Genomic DNA, 24,148 nt, shown 5'->3' on the forward strand with positions numbered 1-24,148 from the left:
TCTCATCTTCAAGTACTTGCATATGAATAATCAGAAGATTTGTTAACAGAATTGACACTATTCTTTTGAAAGTTGCTTGTTCATGCTTCCATCATCTTTCTTACCGGCTTTCTTTGAATGGCATTTTGATCTATGTGAGTAATAAAATGCAATAATAATAATAATAAATCCGAATCGAACCAGCTGAACCAATTCAATGGGGAAGCATGCTTTAATAAAGACAAATATTAACATCGAAGACGAGATTGAGGATGCTTTGGTTTCATATTTAAGCTGATTCTTCAGCTAGAAAACAAGATAGACTAGTGTAATTTTAACCTAAGAAACATGATAGTAGTTCACAACAACTCAGAGAAGAGTCATAAGTACAAGGATGCACATTCTATTTGTTCACTTCCTTGCCATTTTCATTTATGGGTGAAGTATGCATTTCCACATCCTTTCCTTCAACCTTACAATCTTCGGCCTCTTTCGCACCCTCTGACACATCCTGCGGCTGCAAAAGTTCCAATTGGTTCAACCTAGGAGCAGATTCTCGTTTCTAAAAGAATAGACGACTGAAAAACAAGTAGCATAAGCTTAAGTTATTCGGACTCGAGTGTGTTGGATACGTGTTTAACACAGAAATGTTCATTTTCTTCTATTTTTCCTAATGCCACATATCCAAATATGTGCTGAACACAAGTGTTGGATTTGAGTACTTCAAGGAAAATGAAAAGTCAAAAGCTACCATAGGTGTAAGGAATGTAAGCAAAAATTCGACACTAAACTTACCCCCAAATTTCTTAAGCTGGCAGTAACATCATCTTGTTGCTGATGTAGAGTGTTCCTCAGTTCTTGAAATTCCTTATCTCAAGAACGAAACATTTTAGATAACTTAAGTTTCCCTCACTTCGGAATGAAAAATCTTCTTTCTTTTAAGGGAAGAACTTACCGTATGGAGTTGCTCCACTTCAACATTAAGTGTTTTCTTCAGGTCAGTGAGCTCCTGCAAGAATACATGCAAATTAACCTAAGAAATGACAGCACCAAATGGTATTTTTGATTGAGATACCTAACTAAAACTGCCCTAAGACAAGTTATTGCTTGATTATAAGCATTCTTAGTAAAAAATCAGCCCTTCCATCAATGTTTTCAAACAATGACAAGATCCACGGCGTCAAATGGTGCGGATCAGACAAGAAAATAAGAGCCAGGTACTAGATATGAGACCAACATAGGTGATAGGTGTGCTTATTTTCTAAACATTTTTCTCATATAATTGGATGGTCATACATTTGCAACCTCGTGTTTATATCCGAGTACGTGTCAAGACGTACTCCAACGCAAATGAAGAATTTGCAGAATTCAACCAACATAGGTCTCAACCATTCCGTAGCAAGAGGAAAAGCATCATATGAAACAAGATTTCAATGAGCAACAAAAGGCAAACAAAATATAAGCAAACATAACAGCATTTTATTGAATTGCAGTTTAGTACAATAATATACCAAGGAAAAAAGTTTTAAAGCAGGGTACTTGGGTGTTTTAAGCCAGATTTCCCCCCTCGACTTGATATTACTTTCTCAGGAAACAAACACCCACATGTATATTTTCTTATCATGAACTTTCACTTGATAGTAAAAGGTTCAACTTCAACTGTTAACTACATAACTAGCATAACGTGAAACAAACATTCCCACAGATTTCATACAATATCAGCATGAATCAACAAATAAGAATGAAAAGAATCCGTGAAATTGTGAGATAAAAAGCAAAATTACTGAACGTACATCGCAGTAAATTTTAACTTGGGTGTCCAGTTTAGACCTCCAATTTTTCAGATACTATCGGGGAGAAAGATCAAACTCAGAATTGAAATATATATAACCCCAAAAAAGGACAATGTAAAACTTGTAAAAGAAAAAAAAAAGTTAAAATTTCCAGAATGACCTGTTTCAATCCTTGAATTCTATTGAGCAGCTCAGTCCTTGATTCTTTCAATTCCTAAAGCCCCGGATAAGATTAGATATTATAAATGAATTAAACCAAGCAAGTTCCTTTTTCCTATATACACAAATTAAATACAGACAAAAAGAAAATCCAAAACTTACTGCAATTTTTGAACCTACTGGAGTGGTATTCTCCTTTTTCTGTAAAAAGGGTACATAAAATTCCATTAATATTTCTAATATTGTAAAAGAAAAAGAATGATATTAAACCATAACTCCAAAAACAAATAGGAAAAAATGGGGAGATAAAAAAGGGGAAAAAGTAAGTACAGGAGATGGGGCGACAGGAAGAGGAGGGGTGGAATCAGAGGATGTCATTCGTATCAAATAGAAACAGAGAGTATTCTATGAATTGATTTGGTTTTAAACTTTGGGTTTTTCTTTTTTTCCCCCTCTTTCGTGGTGTGAAGAAGAAGAAGAAGTATTTAAAGTTTTTAGCAGTTACTTGTTTCTCAAGTAGATCTGGAAACTGGAAGAAAATAGAAAGGTGATAGTGAAAGATTTCTTCCTAAAGAAAATGGGATTTGATGAACTGGATTTTGAATTTGGGGAATTGGGGAGTGTTTGAGCGGGCAAGTTGCAGATCTTTGAAGGTTGGTTTTCTTTCAAAGACGGATAATTTATGAACATCATGCAAATGTTGCACCTTTACTTTTCCTTTGTTTGTTCATTTAGTGAAAGATTTACATTATTTTCCTATATCATGCACATCTTTGTTTGTTTGTTCTTTTGACTATAAGATATTATTTTGTTGAATATTTCGATTATTAAAAGTTATAAAAGGATTATTAGACTATTTATATTCTCCAAACTCGTCTTTTTCGTTAAACATTTGGCGGTAGTCTGAGCGAACGTTAACCTGTTGAATGAGATATGATAAAATTTGACCTAAAAAAAATTGAGTCGTATAGTCATTTGAGATTTTGATATAAGATTTTATCATATCTCATGCAACAAGTTAACGTCCAGCTCAAACTACCTCAATATTTTAATAGAAAAGGACAATTTTGGAACATATCAATAGTTGGATAACTATTTTGTAAATAGTCAAAGGATTAAAAAAATAACATCTTATTATTAAAGGATCCCTTTGTAATTTTTAATAATAGATAAATTCTACATTCTATATTCGAGAGATCATTTATATACTTTACCTTTAAAAGATTTGATTTTTAACAATTTCCCAATTAAAATTGAGTTAATTTCACTCTACGTCCTCAAACTACACCTTAGTTCTAAATTGGTCACAATATTCAAAATATTTTAGTTGACACAAACTATAAATATCTTATCAATCATGTCCTTCCTTTAATCTAATCATTAACTTGAATGTTAAATGTTAGCTTAAATATAACATTGATTAAATTGTACTTAGTTGTCCCATTAAAAGTCTCATTTTTTGTTTTTAGAATTATATTATTCAAAATGTTTTATTAGAAAAGTCAATCAACGACAACACTTATATTTTCTTTTTACCCTGAATGTTTCAATTTTTTTACATATATCAAAACAAATTAGTCAAATCTATCAATCATCTTTTAGGGATAATTTCAAATTATGGGACAGAGGAAATAAATATTTATACTAACCTACCACATGAACATGTTTGTTCTAATGTATTTATAAGATAGTCCTCCTAATTTTTATCGATTAGAAAATTTTGAGTTCGTCAAATTTAAGATTATTATTTTATCATTTAAGTAAAAAAATTAAAACATATAATTGATGAAAGAATGAAGAAAAAAATTTATAAAAGAAAAGAATTTGTAAAGAGATATAATCACAATATCAAATTGAATAAAATATAAAATTATATAATTAAACTAAAATATAATTATCAAAAGGGAGGAATTAGAGTTGTTGAGAAATATGTGATTTAAATTTAATCCGAAATGAAATTTAAACAAAAAAAATGAATAAATAAGAATTTTGCAATAACTTTGTTTCCCGATTTAGTCTAGAAAGTGTTGGTTTAAAATGTGAGAAAAATTTCAAGCCAGAGGCAGCCTTTGCTCCATAAACTAAAGTAGAATGTTGTCACCTGAAGATTAGATTCGAACAGCTGTATATACAGGATAATGCGTATATTAATAAGCTCTGTTATCTTGCTTTCAAGATTTCGAAGGTCAAAAGTTTGATATTGGTTGTTTCGACTCAATTTATGCCAGGGAATTCCTAGGAGATGTCTTATAAAACTACCCAGATTCATCCTGTGAGTTCACATCCTGAGGTTTACGAACCCCGTGATGACACGTTCACATTAGTCGATCGATGCGCTTTTGTCCGATCAATGATGCTTGCTGGAACATAAACCGGTATGGAAGTGGTCATGTTGTTGTTCGATATAAGAACTGTAAAACTACACCGTTAGCACTGATTAGAAATATAAACAGTAATTAAAATGAACAGATTCGTAAACTGTGTCGTGGTATAACCACTGCCTTAGAAACGAATTCGCCCCGATGCGTGTAATTGCTGCAGTAGGTGGACCGTCCCCCGAGGTTAACACGGTCGCTCCGAATTCCGTACACCCGAAATCGGAGTGGACTGCCGATGGTATTGCTCTTCTTATCGGAAAGCACAAAAAGAATAATTGCATAAAACACTTTGAGAGTGAATTGTGAATGTTGAGAGTGAGTTGAGAAGCTGAATATAGCCCTCTATTTATAGGCTATAAATATGGTTAAAATCGTCCATAAAATTTCAGGATTAAATCTATTCTTTTGTAACAGCTGAAACGTCTAGATGAACCTGACTCAAAAATAGTCCAGGTTCATTGCATCATTGTTCAGCTGTTATAACTGTCGAAATTATATCATGTAACCCATGGAATTATATCAAATAACTCCTGTAACTCCTGATATTAACAGCTTGTCTAGTTTGTATAAAGCTGGAAATCAGTCCAGATACATTTTAACGTTTTTGATTTAATTTAGGAAAAGCTTTTTAATTTCTGATAACTCTCATAAACCAGCTGTTATCATTCGAAATTAAACAGTCCTCAGCAGCCTATAAATATCAGTTAAAATCTTTCACATTTTTCCATTTGTTTCTTTCAAAGAGAAATTCCTCGAGAATTTTCTCTAAAAAGATAGTATCCGCGCGGACGTGTCGAAGACACGTATTACCACGACCACGACCATGACCACGAGTCGAGCCGTGCCGAGCCGAGCAGAGACGGACGACGGCGGTGGCGGTGCGCTAGAGTCCCCATTGTTCTCTTTCACTCAACAAGGTAGTGGGAATTCCATACTATAAATACCCATTCCCAATAATGTTTCCAATACTATGTGGGATTGAGCATTACCAACATTCCCCCACTAATGCGAAAGAATTCTTCTGAAACTCGAAAACAAACTTTCCAGAAGAGCAATAGCGAGATTAGTTGCTTAAGCACTAGTGAACGTATCTGTAACTAGTACATAGTGATGATGAGCAATCCTTCTCTTAGATAAGTGAAACTAGTCTGGAACTTTCTAAGATGAGGGTAAACTCATAACACACAACTAACCCCTTCATCCACCTGAGTCCTCGATGTGTAAGATATATATATACAAAAGTATATATTTGGCCATCTTACCTCAGGATTCTAGTAAGTGTGCTAGAAAAATGGCCCAACATTTTTCATAGAAGGCGGCTAACCCTTCTCACTTACATATGTTATTTCATCAAGTTTATCTCAACATAAACCACCCTTAAAAGGGATATAAAATAATTAAGAGCTTTTATAATAGCTCAACCTCACAAAGGGTATGGTGACTTTCTTCAAGTTCATTATAAATGAACCACCCAAACTCTGGCCTAAGAAGTCATTAAGAATAAATATTTAACCTCATTTATCGGTAAATTCAATAAGTCCTTCTCACTAGAACCATCCAAATACTTGGATTTGAATTTATTAAGAGTTTAACAAACTCAATCTTTCTGTCGGTAAGTTCATCATTTCCTACCCATTCACTCTGGGTTATGAACTTATTAAGAATAGATATTCAGCCAAAATCGGTAAATTCATCAAGTCTTTCTCACTAAGACCACCCAAAGCCTGGGCTATGAATTTATAAAGAGCTCTTAAGCTCATTCTGGGTATGCACATTATTCGTCATAGGGATAGGCAGTAGGAATGTGCACTATGAGTCTTTCCATGGTTTCGTTTGACCACATGGAACTTAGATAACTAAGTTGGGTATCCACCATGAATTCCTCAACCAATGGGCTTTAGACCCATCCCCCTCGACGAATCTAGGACCAGTTTCCGACTTAACACTTTGGTAAGTGGATCTGCTAGGTTCCTTTCCGACTTCACATACTCTAAAGAGAGCACTCCATTCTTTATTAAGTGTCTAACAGATTCATGTCTTATGCGAATGTGTCTTTTCTTACCATTGTAAGATTGGTTCTTAGCCACACATATCGCAGCTTGTGAATCACACAATAATGAAACTGGAGGAGTCGGTCTTCCCCACAATGGAATATCTGCTAACAAGCTTCTGAGCCACTCGGCTTCTTGCCCAGCTAGGTCAAGAGCTATAAACTCTAACTCCATGGTAGAACGAGCAATACAAGTCTGCTTTGATGATTTCCACAAGATTTCTGCTCCATCCAAAGTAAAAACATACCCACTCGTAGAGCTTACCTCATCATTATCAGAAACCCAGTTGGCATCACAATATCCTTCCAGTACCGTAGGAAAGCCAACGAACTCAAGTTTCCAATCCAAAGTACCCTTAAGATACTTCATTAAGCGTTTAAGAGCAATCCAGTGTTTACCACTCGGATTATGAGTATATGTACTCAGTCTACTCACAACATAAACAATATCAGGCCGAGTATAGTTCATTAAGAACATTAAGCTTCTGATTAATTTAGCATATTCAGTTTGGTAAACGCTACTTCCTTTATTCTTAACAAGATGAATGCTAGGGTCATAAGGAGTTCGAACAGGGACGACATCAAAACTGTCAAATTTCTTTAGCACTTTCTCTATATAATGTGCTTGACTTAAAGAATATCCCTTTTCAGTTTTGGTAACTCTGACTCCTAAGATTACATCAACTTCTCCCAAATCTGTCATCTCAAACTTAGTGGACAAGAAACTCTTAACTTTGTTAATGGACTCGATGTTAGAACTAAAAATCAACATGTCATCAACATACAGTCTTATTATGACACATTCAGTGTCAAACATCTTCGAAAACACACAAGCATCCAAACCATTCACAACAAAACCAAAACTAAGAATAGTTTTATAGAATTTTTTATACCACTGTTTAGGAGCCTGCTTAAGTCCATAAAGTGACTTTTTAAGTCTACAGACTTTCCCTTCCATACCAGGTGCTTCAAAACCCAGTGACTGCTCCATGTAAATCTCCTCATCTAGATCCCTATTCAAGAAAGCAGTCTTAACATCCATTTGATGTATATGTAACTTATGAATAGAGGCTAGCGCAAATAATGCACGAATCGTTGAGATTTTCGTAACGGGAGAGTATGTATCAAAGTAGTCTAAACCAAACCTTTGAGTAAACCCTTTGACGACTAACCTTGCCTTGTACCGCTGAATCGAACCATCTGGCCTTAGTTTCTTCCGAAAGACCCATTTGTTGGAGATTGGTTTAAATCCCTTAGGCAAGTCAACTAATTCCCAAGTATGATTAGACATTATCGATTCTAGTTTATCATTAACAACGCTTTTCTAAAAAATAGCATCAATAGATCTTATAGCTTCTTCAAAAGTTTTAGGATCCTCATCTAACAGAAAAATTTGAGCTATATGATCTGAAATGGAGTCTAAATCATTTATCTCAGAAATAAAGAAAGTAATAAAGTCTGGTCCAAAAGAGGTTTTAACTCTTTGCCTTTTACTTCTTCTAGACTCAAAATCAATTTGTTCAGAAGAGCTAGCAAGATTACTAGAAGAAGTTGATGGAATATATTCTATTTGTGTTTCGACATTTAATCTCGGTTCCTTTAAAGGAAAGGCATTTTCAAAGAAAACATCATCTATTGACTCACAAATAGAATAATCTTGTAAAAGCATAAATATGTATGCAACACTATTCGTAGCATACCCTATAAACACTGCATCAACGGTTTTAGGTCCAATGGTGGACTTCTTAAAGTCTGGCAAACCCACTTTAGCCAGACACCCCCACACTTTCAGATATTGTAAATTAGGAGCGTATTCTTTCCACAATTCATATGGGGTAGAATCTAATTTCTTATGAGGAACTCGGTTCAAGATTTGAGTTGACGATAGAATGGCTTCCCCCCATATGTTATCAGATAACCCTGAACTTATTAGTAAAGAATTCATCATCTCTTTTAAAGTTCTATTTTTCCTTTCAGATATACCATTCTGTTGAGGAAAATAGGGGGCTGAAGTTTCATGAATTATGGCATTCTTTTCACAAATATCTTTTAAGAAATTATATCCATATTCACCACCTCTATCAGTTCTAACCCGTTTGATTCTCCTATCTAACTGATTTTCAACTTCTGCCTTATAAATAAGAAAGAAGTTTTCAGCTTCATCTTTAGTCCTTAGGAGATAAACTTTTGTATATCTTTAATAATCATCTACAAAAGTTATGTAGTAGTGTTTTCCTCTTTTACTTTCAGTGTTTCTAAAATCTGCTAGATCAGTATGAATAAGTTCTAACATCTCAGTCTTTCTATTAGAAACAATCTTAAAGTGAGGTCTAGTATGCTTAGCTTCTATACAAATTTCACATTTGTTAAAGCTAGTTGTGTCTAGTTTAGGCAGAACATTCATATTTATCAATTTCTTTAAAGCATGAATATTCACGTGTCCTAATCTAGTATGCCACATATCAATGGATTCAACAATATAAGCAGAAGTGGTAGCTTTATTTTCATTAAATTGAGTTTTTATGACAAATAAACCATTGCTTAAAAACCCTTTCCCAACATAATCACCATTTCGGGAAAGTACAAGTTTATCTGCCTCAAAAACTAACTTAATGCATGCCTTATTCATAAGCCCACCACTTATCAAATTTCTACGCAAGACAGGTACATACAGAACATTATTTAAAGCCAGAGTTTTACCAGAGGTCAGCTTGAGTAAAACCTTGCCTTTACCTAGCACTTCAGAGCTGCTAGAGTTCCCCATGTACACACGTTCACCTTCGTTCCCATCCTCGAATTTGATGAAAAACTCATTCCTTGCGCAGAAATGCTTTGAAGCGCCAGTGTCAATAACGCATTCTGAATTATTTTCCACCAGATTGACTTCTGAGACCACTACAGTAATGATCTCATCATCTTCTTCTACAACGCGCATCTGTGGCTTGTTGTCATTCTGGCGATCTGAGCGGTGTTGGCATTGGTAAACTTTGTGGCCGGGTAAACTGCAGACATAACACTTGAGCGTCTTTCCTTCAAGTTTGGCCTTTCTTGACTTTTTGAAGTTGGTAGCCTTATGAGGTTTCGTATTCTTATCTTGATTCCCACGTTTCATGATCTTCTTAAATTTAGACTCAACCATGTTAGCTCTAAAAGATAAATTACTCATAGAATTAGTAAGATTATCTTTTAAACGGTTGGCTTCTTCAATCTTCATATGGCCCATAAGCTCTTCAAGCGAAATTTCTCTCTTCTTATGCTTAAGAGAGTTACGGTAGTCAGACCAGGACTTGGGCAGCTTCTCAATGAGAACATTGGCTTGCAGCACCTTACACATTTGCATCCCTTCGGTGATGATGTCAACAACTAAGTTCTCATAGTAATGGACTTGATCCATTATCGGCTTGTCATCAGTCATCTGGAATTTGAGCCATTCACCGACAACGTACTTCTTGATTCCAGTATCGTCCGCACTATACTTTTTATCGAGAGTATCCCATATTGTCTTGGCACTCCTTTCTCTAAGGAACATATCAAATAATTTATTTGACATGCGACTGAGCAGATGTCCTCGCACCGTTTTGTTGTCTTTCTCGTACTTCTCGTAGGTAGCGAGTGCAGCAGCGACAGTTGCTAAGGCATCATTATTGAGGACCGCATCAGCATCATTACCGGTAGCTGGGTTGGCAGCATGGTAGGTGGTGGCTTGAGCAGGACATAGTTAAGATCAAGTTGCTCGAAGAATATCAGGATTCTTTGGGACCACCTTCTATAATTCTTTCCATCAAGTGCATCGAGCTTGGAAAGATCGGGTATCAGTTTGCTCAAAGGTGTTGACATGATTGTAGTATATAGAATTCGTTTCTAAATTGTTGGATATATGAACTGCAAAACTACACCGTTAACACTGACTGGAAATATAAACAGTAATTAAAAGGAACATATTCGTAAACCGTGTCGTGGTATAACCACTGCCTTAGAAACAAATTCGCCCCGATGTGTGTAATCGCTGCAGTAGGCGGACCGTCCCCCGAGGTTAACACGATCGCTCCGAATTTCGTACACCCGAAATCGGATTGGACTACCGATGGTATTGCTCTTCTTATCGGAAAATACAGAAAGAATAATTGCATAAAACACTTTGAGAGTGAATTGTGAATGTTGAGAGTGAGTTGAGAAGCTGAATATAACCCTCTATTTATAGGCTAGAAATAGGGTTAAAATCGTCTATAAAATTTCAGGATTAAATCTCTTCTTTTGTAACAGCTGAAACGTCTAGATAAACCTGACTCAAAAATAGTCCAGGTTCATTGCATCATTGTTCAGCTGTTATAACTCCCGAAATTATATCATATAACCCCATGGAATTAAATCAAATAACTCCTGTAACTCCTGATATTAACAGCTTGTCTCCTCTGTACAAAGATGGAAATCAGTCCAGATACATCTTAAAGTTTTTGATTTAATTTAGGAAAAGTTGTTTAATTTCTGATAACTCTCATAAACCAGCTGTTATCATTTGAAATTAAAAAGTCCTCAGCAGCCTATAAATATCAGTTGAAATCTTTCACATTTTTCTATTTGTTTCTTTCAAAGAGAAATTCCTCAAGAATTTTCTCTAAAAAGATAGTATCCGCGGGGACGTGTCGAAGACACGTATTACCACGACCACGAGCTGAGCCGAGCTGAGAAGAACGACGGCGGTGGCGGTGCGCGAGAGTCCCCCTTGTTCTCTTTCACTCAACAAGGTAGTGGGAATTCCATACTATAAATACACATTCTCAATAGTGTTTCCAATACTATGTGGGATTGAGCATTACCAACATTCCCCCACTAATGCGAAAGAATTCTTCTGAAACTCGAAAACAAACTTTCCAGAAGAGCAATAGCGAGATTAGTTGCTTAAGCACTAGTGAACGTATCTGGAACTAGTACATAGTGATGATGAGCAATCCTTCTCTTAGATAAGTGAAACTAGTTTGGAACTTTTTAAGATGAGGGTAAACTCATAACACACAACTAACCCCTTCATCCACCTGAGTCCTCGATGTGTAAGATATATATATACAAAAGTATATATTTGGCCATCTTACCTCAGGATTCTAGTAAGTGTACTAGAAAAATGGCCCAATATTTTTCATAGAAGGCGGCTAACCCTTCTCACTTACATAGGTTATTTCATCAGGTTTATCTCAACATAAACCACCCTTAAAAGGGATATGAAATAATTAAGAGCTTTTATAATAGCTCAACCTCACAAAGGGTATGTTGACTTTCTTCAAGTTCATTATAAATGAACCACCCAAACTCTGGGCTAAGAAATCATTAAGAATAAATATTCAACCTCATTTATCGGTAAATTCATTAAGTCCTTCTCACTAGAACCATCCAAATACTTGGATTTGAATTTATTAAGAGTTTAACAAACTAAACCTTTCTGTCTGTAAGTTCATCATTTCCTACCCACTCACTCTGGGTTATGAACTTATTAAGAATAGATATTCAGCCAAAATCGATAAATTCATCAAGTCTTTCTCACTAAGACTACCCAAAGCCTGGGCTATGAATTTATTAAGAGCACTTAAGCTCATCCTGGGTATGCACATTATTCGTCATAGGGATAGGCAGTAGGAATGTGCACTATGAGTCTTTCCATGGTTTCGTTTGACCACATGAAACTTAGATAACTAAGTTGGGTATCCACCATGAATTCCTCAACCAATGGGCTTTAGACCCATCCCCCTCGATGAATCTAGGACCAGCTTCCGACTTAACCCTTTGGTAAATGGATCTGCTAGGTTCCTTTCCGACTTTACATACTCTAAAGAGAGCACTCCATTCTTTATTAAGTGTCTAACATATTCATGTCTTATGCGAATGAGTCTTTTCTTACCATTGTAAGCTTGGTTCTTAGCCACACATATCGCAGCTTGTGAATCACACAATAATGAAACCAGAGGAGTCGATCTTCCCCACAATGGAATATCTGCTAACAAGCTTCTGAGCCACTCGGCTTCTTGCCTAGCTAGGTCAAGAGCTATAAACTCTGACTCCATGGTAGAATGAGCAATACAAGTCTGCTTTGATGATTTCCACGAGATTGCTACTCCACCCAAAGTAAAAACATACCCGCTCGTAGAGCTTACCTCATCATTATCAGAAACCCAGTTGGCATCACAATATTCTTCCAGTACCGCAGGAAAGCCAACGAACTCAAGTTTCGAATCCAAAGTACTCTTAAGATACTTCATTAAGCGTTTAAGAGCAATCCAGTGTTCACCACTCGGATTATGAGTATATCTACTCAGTCTACTCATAGCATAAGCAATATGAGGCCGAGTATAGTTCATTAAGAACATTAAGCTTCCGATTAATTTAGCATATTCAGTTTGGGAAACACTACTTCCTTTATTCTTAACAAGATGTATGCTAGGTCATAAGGAGTTCGAACAGAGACGACATCAAAACTGTCAAATTTCTTTAGCACTTTCTCTATATAATGTGCTTGACTTAAAGAAAATCCCTTTTCAGTTTTGGTAACTCTAACTCCTAAGAATACATCAACTTCTCCCAAATCTGTCATCTCAAACTTAGTGGACAAGAAACTCTTAACTTTGTTAATGGACTCGATGTTAGAACTGAAAATCAACATGTAATCAACATACAGGCTTATGATGACACATTCAGTGTCAAACATCTTTGAATACACACAAGCATCCGAACCATTCACAACAAAACCAAAACTAAGAATAGTTTTATGGAATTTTTCATACCACTGTTTAGGAGCCTGCTTAAGTCCATAAAGTGACTTTTTAAGTCCAAACCTTTGAGTAAACCCTTTGACGACTAACCTTGCCTTGTACCGCTGAATCGAACCATCTGGCCTTAGTTTCTTCAGGAAGACCCATTTGTTGGAGATTGGTTTGAATCCCTTAGGCAAGTCAACTAATTCCCAAGTATGATTAGACATTATCGATTCTAGTTCATCATTAATAACGCTTTTCCAAAAACTAACATCAATAGATCTTATAGCTTCTTCAAAAGTTTTAGGATCCTCATCTAACAGAAAAATTTGAGCTATAGGATCTAAAATGGAGTCTAAATCATTTATCTCAAAAATAAAGGAAGTAATAAAGTTTGGTCCAAAAGAGGTTTCAACTCTTTGCCTTTTACTTCTTCTAGGCTCAAAATCAATTTGTTCAGAAGACCTAGCAGGATTACTAGAAGAAGTTGATGGAATATATTCTATTTGTGTTTTGACATTTAATCTCGGTTCCTTTAAAGGAAATGTATTTTCAAAGAAAATAATATCTCTTGACTCACAAATAGAATAATCTTGTAAAAGCATGAATCTGTATGCAGCACTATTCGTAGCATACCCTGTAAACACTGCATCAACGGATTTAGGTCCAATGGTTGACTTCTTAAAGTCTGGCAAACCCACTTTAGCCAGACACCCCCACACTTTCAGATATTGTAAATTAGGAGCGTATCCTTTCCACAATTCATATGGGGGTAGAATCTAATTTCTTATGAGGAACTCGGTTCAAATATGAGTTGACGATAGAATGACTTCCCCCCACATGTTATCAGATAACCCTGAACTTATTAGTAAATAATTCATCATATATTTTAAAGTTCTATTTTTTCTTTCAGCTATACCATTCTGTTGAGGAAAATAGGGGGCTGAAGTTTCATGAATTATGCCATTCTTTTCACAAATATCTTTTAAGAAATTAGATCCATATTCACCACCTCTATCAGATCTAACCCGTTTGATTCTCCTATCTAACTGATTTTCAACTTCTGCCTTATAAATAAGAAAGAAGTTTTCAGCTTCATCTTTAGTCCTTAGGAGATAAACTTTTGTATATCTTGAATAATCATCTACAAAATTTATGTAGTAGTGTTTTCCTCCTTTACTTTCAGTGTTTTTAAAATCTGCTAGATCAGTATGAATAAGTTCTAACAGCTCAGTCTTTCTATTAGAAACAATCTTAAAGTGAGGTCTAGTATGCTTAGCTTCGACACAAATTTCACATTTGTTAAAGCTAGTTGTGTCTAGTTTAGGCAGAACATTCATATTTATCAATTTCTTTAAAGCATGAATATTCACGTGTCCTAATATAGCATGCCACATATCAATGGATTCAACAATATAAATAGAAGTGATAGCTTTATTTTCATTAAATTGAGTTTCTATGACAAATAAACCATTGCTTAAAAACCCTTTCCCAACATAATCACCATTTTGGGAAAGTACAAGTTTATCTGCCTCAAAAACTAACATAATGCCTGCCTTATTCAGAAGCCCACCACTTATCAAATTTCAAGCCAGAGGCAGCGTTTGCTCTATAAACTAAAGTAGAATGTTGTCACCTGAAGATTAGATTCGAACAGCTGTATATACTGGATAATGCGTATACTAATAAGCTCTGTTATCTTGCTTTCAAGATTTCGAAAGTCAAAAGTTTGATATTGGTTGTTTCGACTCAATTTATGCCCGAGAATTCCTAGGAGATGTCTTATAAAACTACCCAGATTCATCCTGTGAGTTCACATCCTGAGGTTTACGAACCCCGCGATGACACGTTCGCATTAGTCGATCGATGCGCTTTTGTCCGATCAATGACGCTTGCTGGAACATAAACCGGTATGGAAGTGGTCATGTTGTTGTTGGATATATGAACTGCAAAACTACACCGTTAGCACTGACTGAAAATATAAATAGTAATTAAAAGGAACAGATTCGTAAATCGTGTCGTGGTAGAACCACTGCCTTAGAAACGAATTCACCCCGATGTGTGTAATCGCTGCAGTAGGCAGACCGTCCCCCAAGGTTAAAACGGTCACTCCGAATTCGTACACCCGAAATCAGAGTGGACTACCGATGGTATTGCTATTCTTATCGGAAAACACAGAAAGAATAATTGCATAAAACACTTTGAGAGTGAATTGTGAATGTTGAGAGTGAGTTGAGAAGCTGAATATAGCCCTCTATTTATAGGCTAGAAATAGGGTTAAAATCATCCATAAAATTTCAGGATTAAATATCTTCATTTGTAACAGTTGAAACGTCTAGATGAACCTAACTCAAAAATAGTCCAGGTTTATTGCATCATTGTTCAGCTGTTATAACTCCTGAAATTATATCATGTAACCCATGGAATTAAATCAAATAACTCCTGTAACTCCTGATATTAACAGCTTGTCTCCTCTGTAAAAAGCTGGAAATCAGTCCAGATACATCTTAACGTTTTTTATTTAATTTAGGAAAAGCTGTTTAATTTATGATAACTCTCATAAACCAGCTGTTATCATTTGAATTTAAACAGTCCTCAGCAGCCTATAAATATCAGTTGAAATCTTTCACATTTTTCTATTTGTTTCTTTCAAAGAGAAATTCCTCGAGAATTTTCTCTAAAACGATAGTATCCGCGCGGACGTATCGAAGACACATATTACCACGAGCCGAGCCGAGCCGTGTCGTGTCTTGTCGTGCCGAACCGAGCCGAGATGAGACGGACATCGGCAGTGTGCGAGAGTCCCCCTTGTTCTCTTTCACTGAACAAGGTAGTGGGAATTCCATACTATAAATACCCATTCCCAATAGTGTTTCCAATACTATGTGGGATTGGGCATTACCAACATTCCCCCACTAATGCGAAAGAATTCTTCTGAAACTCGAAAACAAACTTTCCAGAAGAGCAATAGCGAGATTAGTTGCTTAAGCACTAGTGAACGTATCTGGAACTAGTACATAGTGATGATGAGCAATCATTCTCTTAGATAAGTGAAACTAGTCTGGAACTTTCTAAGATGGGGGTAAACTCATAACACACAACTAACCCCTTCATCCACCTGAGTCCTCGATGTGTAAGATATATATACACAAAAGTATATATTTGGCCATCTTACCTCAGGATTCTAGTAAGTGTGCTAGAAAAATGGCCCAACATTTTTCATAGAAGGCGGCTAACCTTTCTCACTTACATAGGTTATTTCATCAAGTTTATCTCAACATAAACCACCCTTAAAAGGGATATGAAATAATTAAGAGCTTTTATAATAGCTCAACCTCACAAAGGGTATGGTGACTTTCTTCAAGTTCATTATAAATGAACCACCCAAACTCTGGGCTAAGAAGTCATTAAGAATAAATATTCAACCTCATTTATCGGTACATTCAATAAGTCCTTCTCACTAGAACCATCCAAATACTTGGATTTGAATTTATTAAGAGTTTAACAAACTCAACCTTTCTGTCAGTAAGTTCATCATTTCCTACCCACTCACTCTAGGTTATGAACTTATTAAGAATAGATATTCAGCCAAAATCGGTAAATTCATCAAGTCTTTCTCACTAAGACCACCCAAAGCCTGGGCTATGAATTTATTAAGAGCACTTAAGCTCATCCTGGGCATGCACATTATTCGTCATAAGGATAGGCAGTAGGAATGTGCACTATGAGTCTTTACATGGTTTCGTTTGACCACATGAAACTTAGATAACTAAGTTGGGTATCCACCATGAATTCCTCAACCAATGGGCTTTAGACCCATCCCCCTCGACGAATCTAGGACCAGTTTCCGACTTAACCCTTTGGTAAGTGGATCTACTAGGTTCCTTTCCGACTTCACATACTCTAAAGAGAGCACTCCATTCTTTATTAAGTGTCTAACAGATTCATGTCTTATGCAAATTTGTCTTTTCTTACCATTGTAAGCTTGGTTCTTAGCCACACATATCGCAGCTTGTGAATCACACAATAATGAAACCGGAGGAGTCGGTCTTCCCCACAATGGAATATCTGCTAACAAGCTTCTGAGCCACTCGGCTTCTTGCCCAGCTAGGTCAAGAGCTATAAACTCTGACTCCATGGTAGAACGAGCAATACAAGTCTGCTTTGATGATTTCCACGAGATTGTTGCTCCACCCAAAGTAAAAACATACCCGCTCGTAGAGCTTACCTCATCATTATCAGAAACCCAGTTGGCATCACAATATCCTTCCAGTACCGCAGGAAAGCCAACGAACTCAAGTTTCCAATCCAAAGTATTCTTAAGATACTTCAGTAAGCGTTTAAGAGCAATCCAGTGTTCACCACTAGGATTATGAGTATAACTACTCAGTCTACTCACAACATAAGAAATATCAGGCCGAGTACAGTTCATTAAGAACATTAAGCTTCCGATTAATTTAGCATATTCAGTTTGGGAAACGCTACTTCCTTTATTCTTAACAAGATTTATGCTAGGGTCATAAGGAGTTCGAATAGGGACGACATCAAAACTGTCAAATTTCTTTAGCACTTTCTCTATATAATGTGCTTGAATTAAAGAAAATCCCTTTTCAGTTTTGGTAACTCTGACTCCTAAGATTACATCAACTTCTCCCAAATATGTCATCTCAAACTTAGTGGACAAGAAACTCTTAACTTTGTTAATGGACTCGATGTTAGAACTGAAAATCACCATGTCATCAACATACAGGCTTATGATGACATATTCAGTGTCAAACATCTTCGAATACACACAAGCATCCGAACCATTCACAACAAAACCAAAACTAAGAATAGTTTTATGGAATTTCTCATATCTTTGTTTAGGAGCATGCTTAAGTCCATAAAGTGACTTTTTAAGTCTACAGACTTTCCCTTCCATACCAGGTGCTTTAAAACCTAGTGGATGCTCCATATAAATCTCCTCATCTAGATCCCCATTCAAGAAAGCAGTCTTAACATCCATTTGATGTACATGTAACTTATGAATAGAGGCTAGCGCAAATAATGTACGAATCGTTGAGATTTTTGTAACGGGAGAGTATGTATCAAAGTAGTCTAAACCAAACCTTTGAGTAAACCCTTTGACGACTAACCTTGCCTTGTACCGCTGAATCGAACCATCTGGCCTTAGTTTCTTTCGAAAGACCCATTTGTTGGAGATTGGTTTAAATCCCTTAGGCAAGTCAACTAATTCCCAAGTATGATTAGACATTATCGATTCTAGTTCATCATTAACAACGCTTTTCCAAAAACTAGCATCAATAGATCTTATAGCTTCTTCAAAAGTTTTAGGATCCTCATCTAACAGAAAAATTTGAGCTATAGGATCTGAAATGGAGTCTAAATCATTTATCTCAGAAATAAAGGAAGTAATAAAGTCTGGTCCAAAAGAGGTTTCAACTCTTTGCCTTTTACTTCTTCTAGGCTCAAAATCAATTTGTTCAGAAGACCTAGCAGGATTACTAGAAGAAGTTGATGGAATCTATTCTATTTGTGTTTCGACATTTAATCTTGGTTCCTTTAAAGGAAAGGTATTTTCAAAGAAAACATCATCTCTTGACTCACAAATAGAATAATCTTGTAAAAGCATGAATATGTATGCAACACTATTCGTAGCATACCCTATAAACACTGCATCAACGGTTTTAGGTCCAATGGTGGACTTCTTAAAGTCTGGCAAACCCACTTTAGCCAGACACCCCCACACTTTCAGATATTATAAATTAGGAGCGTATCCTTTCCACAATTCATATGGGGTAGAATCTAATTTCTTATGAGGAATTCAGTTCAAGATATGAGTTGACGATAAATTGGCTTCCCCCCACATGTTATCAGATAACCCTAAACTTATTAGTAAATAATTCATCATCTCTTTTAAAGTTCTATTTTTCCTTTCAGCTATACCATTCTGTTGAGGAAAATAGGGGGCTGAAGTTTCATGAATTATGCCATTCTTTTCACAAATATCTTTTAAGAAATTAGATCCATATTCACCACCTCTATCAGATCTAACCCGTTTGATTCTCTTATCTAACTGATTTTCAACTTCTGCCTTATAAATAAGAAAGAAGTTTTCAGCTTCATCTTTAGTCCTTAGGAGATAAACTTTTGTATATCTTGAATAATCATCTACAAAATTTATGTAGTAGTGTTTTCCTCCTTTACTTTCAGTGTTTCTAAAATCTGCTAGATCAGTATGAATAAGTTCTAACAGCTTAGTCTTTCTATTAGAAACAATCTTAAAGTGAGGTATAGTATGCTTAGCTTCTACACAAATTTCACATTTGTTAAAGCTAGTTGTGTCTAGTTTAGGCAGAACATTCATATTTATCAATTTCTTTAAAGCATGAATATTCACGTGTCCTAATCTAGCACGCCACATATCAATGGATTCAACAATATAAGCAGAAGTGGTAGCTTTATTTTCATTAAATTGAGTTTCTATGACAAATAAACCATTGCTTAAAACCTTTTTCCCAACATAATCAACATTAAATTCCTCAAGAATTTTCTCTAAAAAGATAGTATCCGCGCGGACGTTTCGAAGACACGTATTACCACGACCACGACCATGATCACGACCACGAGCAGAGCCGAGCCGAGCCGAGCCGAGCCGAGATAGACGTCGGCGGCAGCGGTGCGCAAGAGTCCCCCTTGTTCTCTTTCACTCAACAAGGTAGTGGGAATTCCATACTATAAATACCCATTTCCAATAGTGTTTTCAATACTATGTGGGATTGAGCATTACCAATAGTTATTACTTCTTTAATGCTTATGTCGGGGGATGATGCCAATGGGACAGTTTATTGCCACCGACATCAATCCTGCTACTAGAGCGACTCGGGAAACAATAGAAGCACAATGAGTTCATGCGGAGTTGTTAAATACCAACATCGCATTTAGGCTGGATAACGGTTTGTGTGGTTCAATAGACCATCTTGTCGTTAATCCACCTTATGTGCCAACACTTGAAGATATAGTGTGTAGAATGGTCCAAGTGTGATAGATAAGTAGGCCTGTAAATGAACCGAACGCACGCGAACGGAGGTATGTTTATGTTCGTTCATTTAATAAATAAACGAACACGAACATAAATGAACAAAAAAGTTTTTGTTCATGTTCATTCATTAAGGAATATAGCTTGTTCATATTCGTTCATTAAGGAGTATAGCTTGTTCATATTCGTTCATGTTCATTCATTTAAGATCATGTTCGTTCATTTAAATGATAAACGAACATAAACGAACACAAACGAACGAACATAAACGAACAACACAAACACACACAAAAAAACTTATTCGAACACAACAAATGAATGTCAAAAAAAGTAAACAATAAGAATAACAACTTAAAATTCTTTAATATAACCTGCAACTTTAGAGTTAATTTGTTCGAATACGACAAAAACATACATAAATCATAAATAAGCTATATGAACAAAATAAAGTCTTAAAGTTAATTTGTTCAACAAACAATCTTCTTGAAATCCAAACAACTTCAATAATCTTCGTAACATATTCAACTTGTCATCTGTTCGAACATAAATGAACATAAATGAACGAACATAAATGAACATAAATGAACGAACATAAACGAACGAACATAAACGAACATACACGAACGTAAATGAACGAACGAACCATTTGTTCGTGTTCGTTCATTTAATTAAACGAACGCAAAATATTGTTCATGTTCGTTCATTTAATAAATAAACGAACATAAACAAACTTTCCGCCATACGGTTCATGAACGATTTACTGAACGTTCGGTTCATTTATAAGCCTATAGATAAGAGCACAAACTACAAATACAGACGTTGAATTTTATGTTAAAGAGCACGAACTTGGAAAGTTATATTAAAAATTTAAGGGATATAAAATTATAAAATCTCAATGGTATAAAATTAAATCATTAATATAAAATGCAAAGATAATATTTAAACTATGTGATAATTTAATATTTTCAAGGATGAGATCGTATCTAAGTATCCATGAAACTGAAGGAAGTTTTTAACTATGATATAGATTTGATTCTTTTGGTAAAGTAGTTTGATTATATTTCTAGGTTTATCTTGCTGGAGCGTTCTTCATGAGATAAAAGAAGTAAGAAGTTGATTTAATTGATCTGTTCAGGCTTGTCCACTTAGTAAAAGTATTAACTCGATTACATGTTCATCAAACTCCATTATTCATGTTTGAGTTTGGGTTAAGATATTAAAATAAAAAATATTATGACTATAAAATTGGTAAATTACAAATTTCATCATTGAACTTTATTTTCTCTCCTATTTTGCTCATTAAACTTTAAAACTTTTTAATTTCCTCATCGAACTTAATACATTGGGTTTTTTTGTCTCTGAATTTTACTCTCTCTCAAATTTTGACCACTCCACCGTTAAATATTTAACGACATTAAAAACGATGCTATTTTAGAAAAAAAAAATTTCAACAAAACGATGTCATTTTGCATTTATATAACAACTCATTTTAACGCCGTTAACTATTTAATGGATGAGTGACAAAAAAACATAATATATTAAGTTTGATGAGAAAATTGAAAAGATTTAAAGTACAATGAGTAAAATAGGAGAGAGAATAAATTTCAGTTACCAAATTTGTAATTTACCCATATAAAATGAATACACGCTTTGGATTAGGAGTTAATTTCAATTGTTCGTACATCCAACTGTCGGGTGAGATATTCTCTTTTGTATTTTATAAAACGCGTAATATATAAATAATTGTTTAAATTATTATTTTTATTTAAGTGTTTATCAATGCTACATTTTTAGGTGGTTAGATCATCACAATTGTAAAATTCTGTCATTAAATGGTACATGTCGCCTTCATGAAATTTTAAAATTTTATATATGTTCTTTTAAAAAATTAAAATTATATATTTATATATAATAAAAAAACCCCAAAAATTTCTCAAATATAAAAAACTCAAAATTTTGAAAATCCTAATTTCTGTTATTATACCCATGCTTTTCCCTGTAATTTATCGTCGTTACCGTCGAAGAAACCTCTACCCTACAAACAATTAAACACGACAATTGATAACCCATAAACCCAATGAACATTCTACAAATCAAAGCTTGAAAATCACGATACCTATGTGATGCGACAACAACAACGACAACGAACGACAAGAGAGATGTCAAGGGTGGCGAAGGTAACTGCAGTTGTGGCCAACAATAACGATGGTAAGGTTAGGAATAAGATTAGATATTTTAGGGATTTAGGTTTTTTTTGCAATTTTATAAAAACTAAGGGTTTTAAAAAAATATAATTTAAGTTTTTTTAAATAAATTTTTTCAAAATCACTTGAATGTGACACGTATCACTTAGCGACGAAATTTAATGTCTGTTACGATTGAGGCATCTAAAATTATAACATTAAAAATATTAGGCAACTGAATTGATCAGGGAAAAACTAGACACCTAAACGAAAAGAGTGTAAACTTTTTTTTTGTATCAAACCTTTATAAAAACTATATATAAAAACGGATTGATGAGTACTCGTAATTTGGATCTAAAAGTCAACAGATTGATGAATACTCATAATTTGGATTAAAAAGTCAACACATTAATGCGTACTCATAATCTAGATTTAAAAAAATCTAGGACGGTAAAATTTGATTTAATTTAATTTTTTGAGTTATTTATGTTAATTCAAAATTTTGTTTTAGATTTTAAGTTCGATGTTGCGTGTTGTGAGTACTATAAATTGGACGCAAAATATGTGCAAGTATACACAATCACACAAATAATAAAGAGTGAGTATCGTTCCCACGAGGATTGGAGGAAATTGCAAGTTAAGTTAAAACACAAATACTAAATAATCTAAGTATAGTTAGTGTAGTAGTATGCACGAATGAGAATCTTATGAAAAAGTGGAATGTGTGCGGATGTGGATTTAATGATATTGTGGAAATGTGATGGCAATGTGACAATGTAGTAAATGGAAATGTTGTGGCAATTGGAGATGTTCTTAAAATAAAAATAACTGAAAATGTCAAAGCAAAACGAGTTGAGAATTCGAAAATAAGTAAACTTAATAATCCTCACACAACAAGCTATTATGAGAATGAATGGTGGGGTTACTAAGGAATCCTAATCCTTGTCATTTAGAATGGTCTAAACTTCTATGGTTCACTTGCTCAACAGAGTTCATTAAGAGTGCTCCTATGCTATCTCTAGTCATGGAACCTGACAGACAATAATGCCACGAAAAATCCTCTCGGCCTGAGCAACAATATCTAACCTATCGAAAAAGCTAACTCTTATTAATCGTTGAAATCATACCTTAGTTTCTCTATAACACTAATGTTGGATTAGGCTCTAGTTATCCGCTATAACCCATTGTTCATGTTGATCTTCCCCTAGTTTCTCTCGAACACTAAGGATCTTTAACTTAGTTTCTTTTGAACACTAAGTAATATACTTAAGAAATTGTTACTCTCATGCCTCCTACAATCTTAAGTAATTCAAAACAATGAACATAAAAGTATAAACCATTCATTAAAGCAAATACTTAATCATCCATAAAACCCACACCACATAAGGTTTAGTTCATGGTGGAGTTCAAAATATCCAAAAAATAATTCAAACCATAAAACCTAAATATTTGAATGAAAATGAAAGCATAGGGGTGGAGGAAACTCCCAATGCTCGCTGCCGGTTGCTCCTCGGACCAGCATGAACGACAGCTTAGCGTACTAGCTCGTCTCGGATGTCTAGCTCGTCACTCTCTCGATCTTGGCTATAGAGGAACCCTTTGAAAAGATGAAAGGGGAAAGAAAGTTGAGAACTTTCAGCCGCTTCTTGCTTAGCTCACTCTTTCCCTCTAAAGAATCATCCCCTAATTTTTGTGGCCACCTTTTCTGGTTATAATATGAGAATGTTCTAGGTTTTAGTGCAAAAATTCATATAGTATCCTAGGGTATATTTCCCTCAGGTGAAAATGGGTACAAAGGTGGCAGTGGTCCCTTCATTGGTGGTTAGC

The 24,148-nt window shown here is 35.1% G+C and overlaps 1 protein-coding gene across 2 annotated transcripts; it reads right to left on the bottom strand.

The window, feature by feature from the left end:
- Positions 1 to 235: 235 nt before the first annotated feature.
- Positions 236 to 2,594, bottom strand: LOC120201878. 2 transcript variants are annotated; one of them, XM_039202410.1, is made up of 7 exons: positions 2,262 to 2,594; positions 2,094 to 2,132; positions 1,933 to 1,986; positions 1,773 to 1,826; positions 935 to 988; positions 775 to 846; positions 236 to 496 (listed from the first exon to the last, which is right to left on the bottom strand). In XM_039202410.1, the coding sequence occupies exons 1-7, from the start codon at positions 2,307 to 2,309 to the stop codon at positions 383 to 385; spliced, it is 435 nt and encodes a 144-aa protein (XP_039058341.1). In that variant the 5' UTR covers positions 2,310 to 2,594; the 3' UTR covers positions 236 to 382. The 2 variants fall into 2 exon arrangements, with proteins under 2 accessions (XP_039058341.1, XP_039058342.1); XM_039202411.1 differs by lacking the exon at positions 1,773 to 1,826.
- Positions 2,595 to 24,148: the final 21,554 nt, after the last annotated feature.

Source organism: Hibiscus syriacus, unplaced genomic scaffold, assembly GCF_006381635.1.
Source record: "Hibiscus syriacus cultivar Baekdansim isolate YM2019G1 unplaced genomic scaffold, ASM638163v2 tig00008013_pilon, whole genome shotgun sequence".
Taxonomy (NCBI): domain Eukaryota; kingdom Viridiplantae; phylum Streptophyta; class Magnoliopsida; order Malvales; family Malvaceae; genus Hibiscus; species Hibiscus syriacus.

Bases quoted from the DNA above. Each gene is read 5' to 3' on its own strand.
- LOC120201878 (XM_039202410.1), bottom strand. From the start codon at position 2,309: ATGACATCCTCTGATTCCACCCCTCCTCTTCCTGTCGCCCCATCTCCT. The intron at 2,133-2,261 runs GTACTTACTTTT...CCCTTTTTACAG, and splicing joins TTCCTGTCGCCCCATCTCCT to AAAAAGGAGAATACCACTCC. The intron at 497-774 runs GTAAGTTTAGTG...GAACTTTTGCAG, and splicing joins CCAGCTTAAGAAATTTGGGG to CCGCAGGATGTGTCAGAGGG.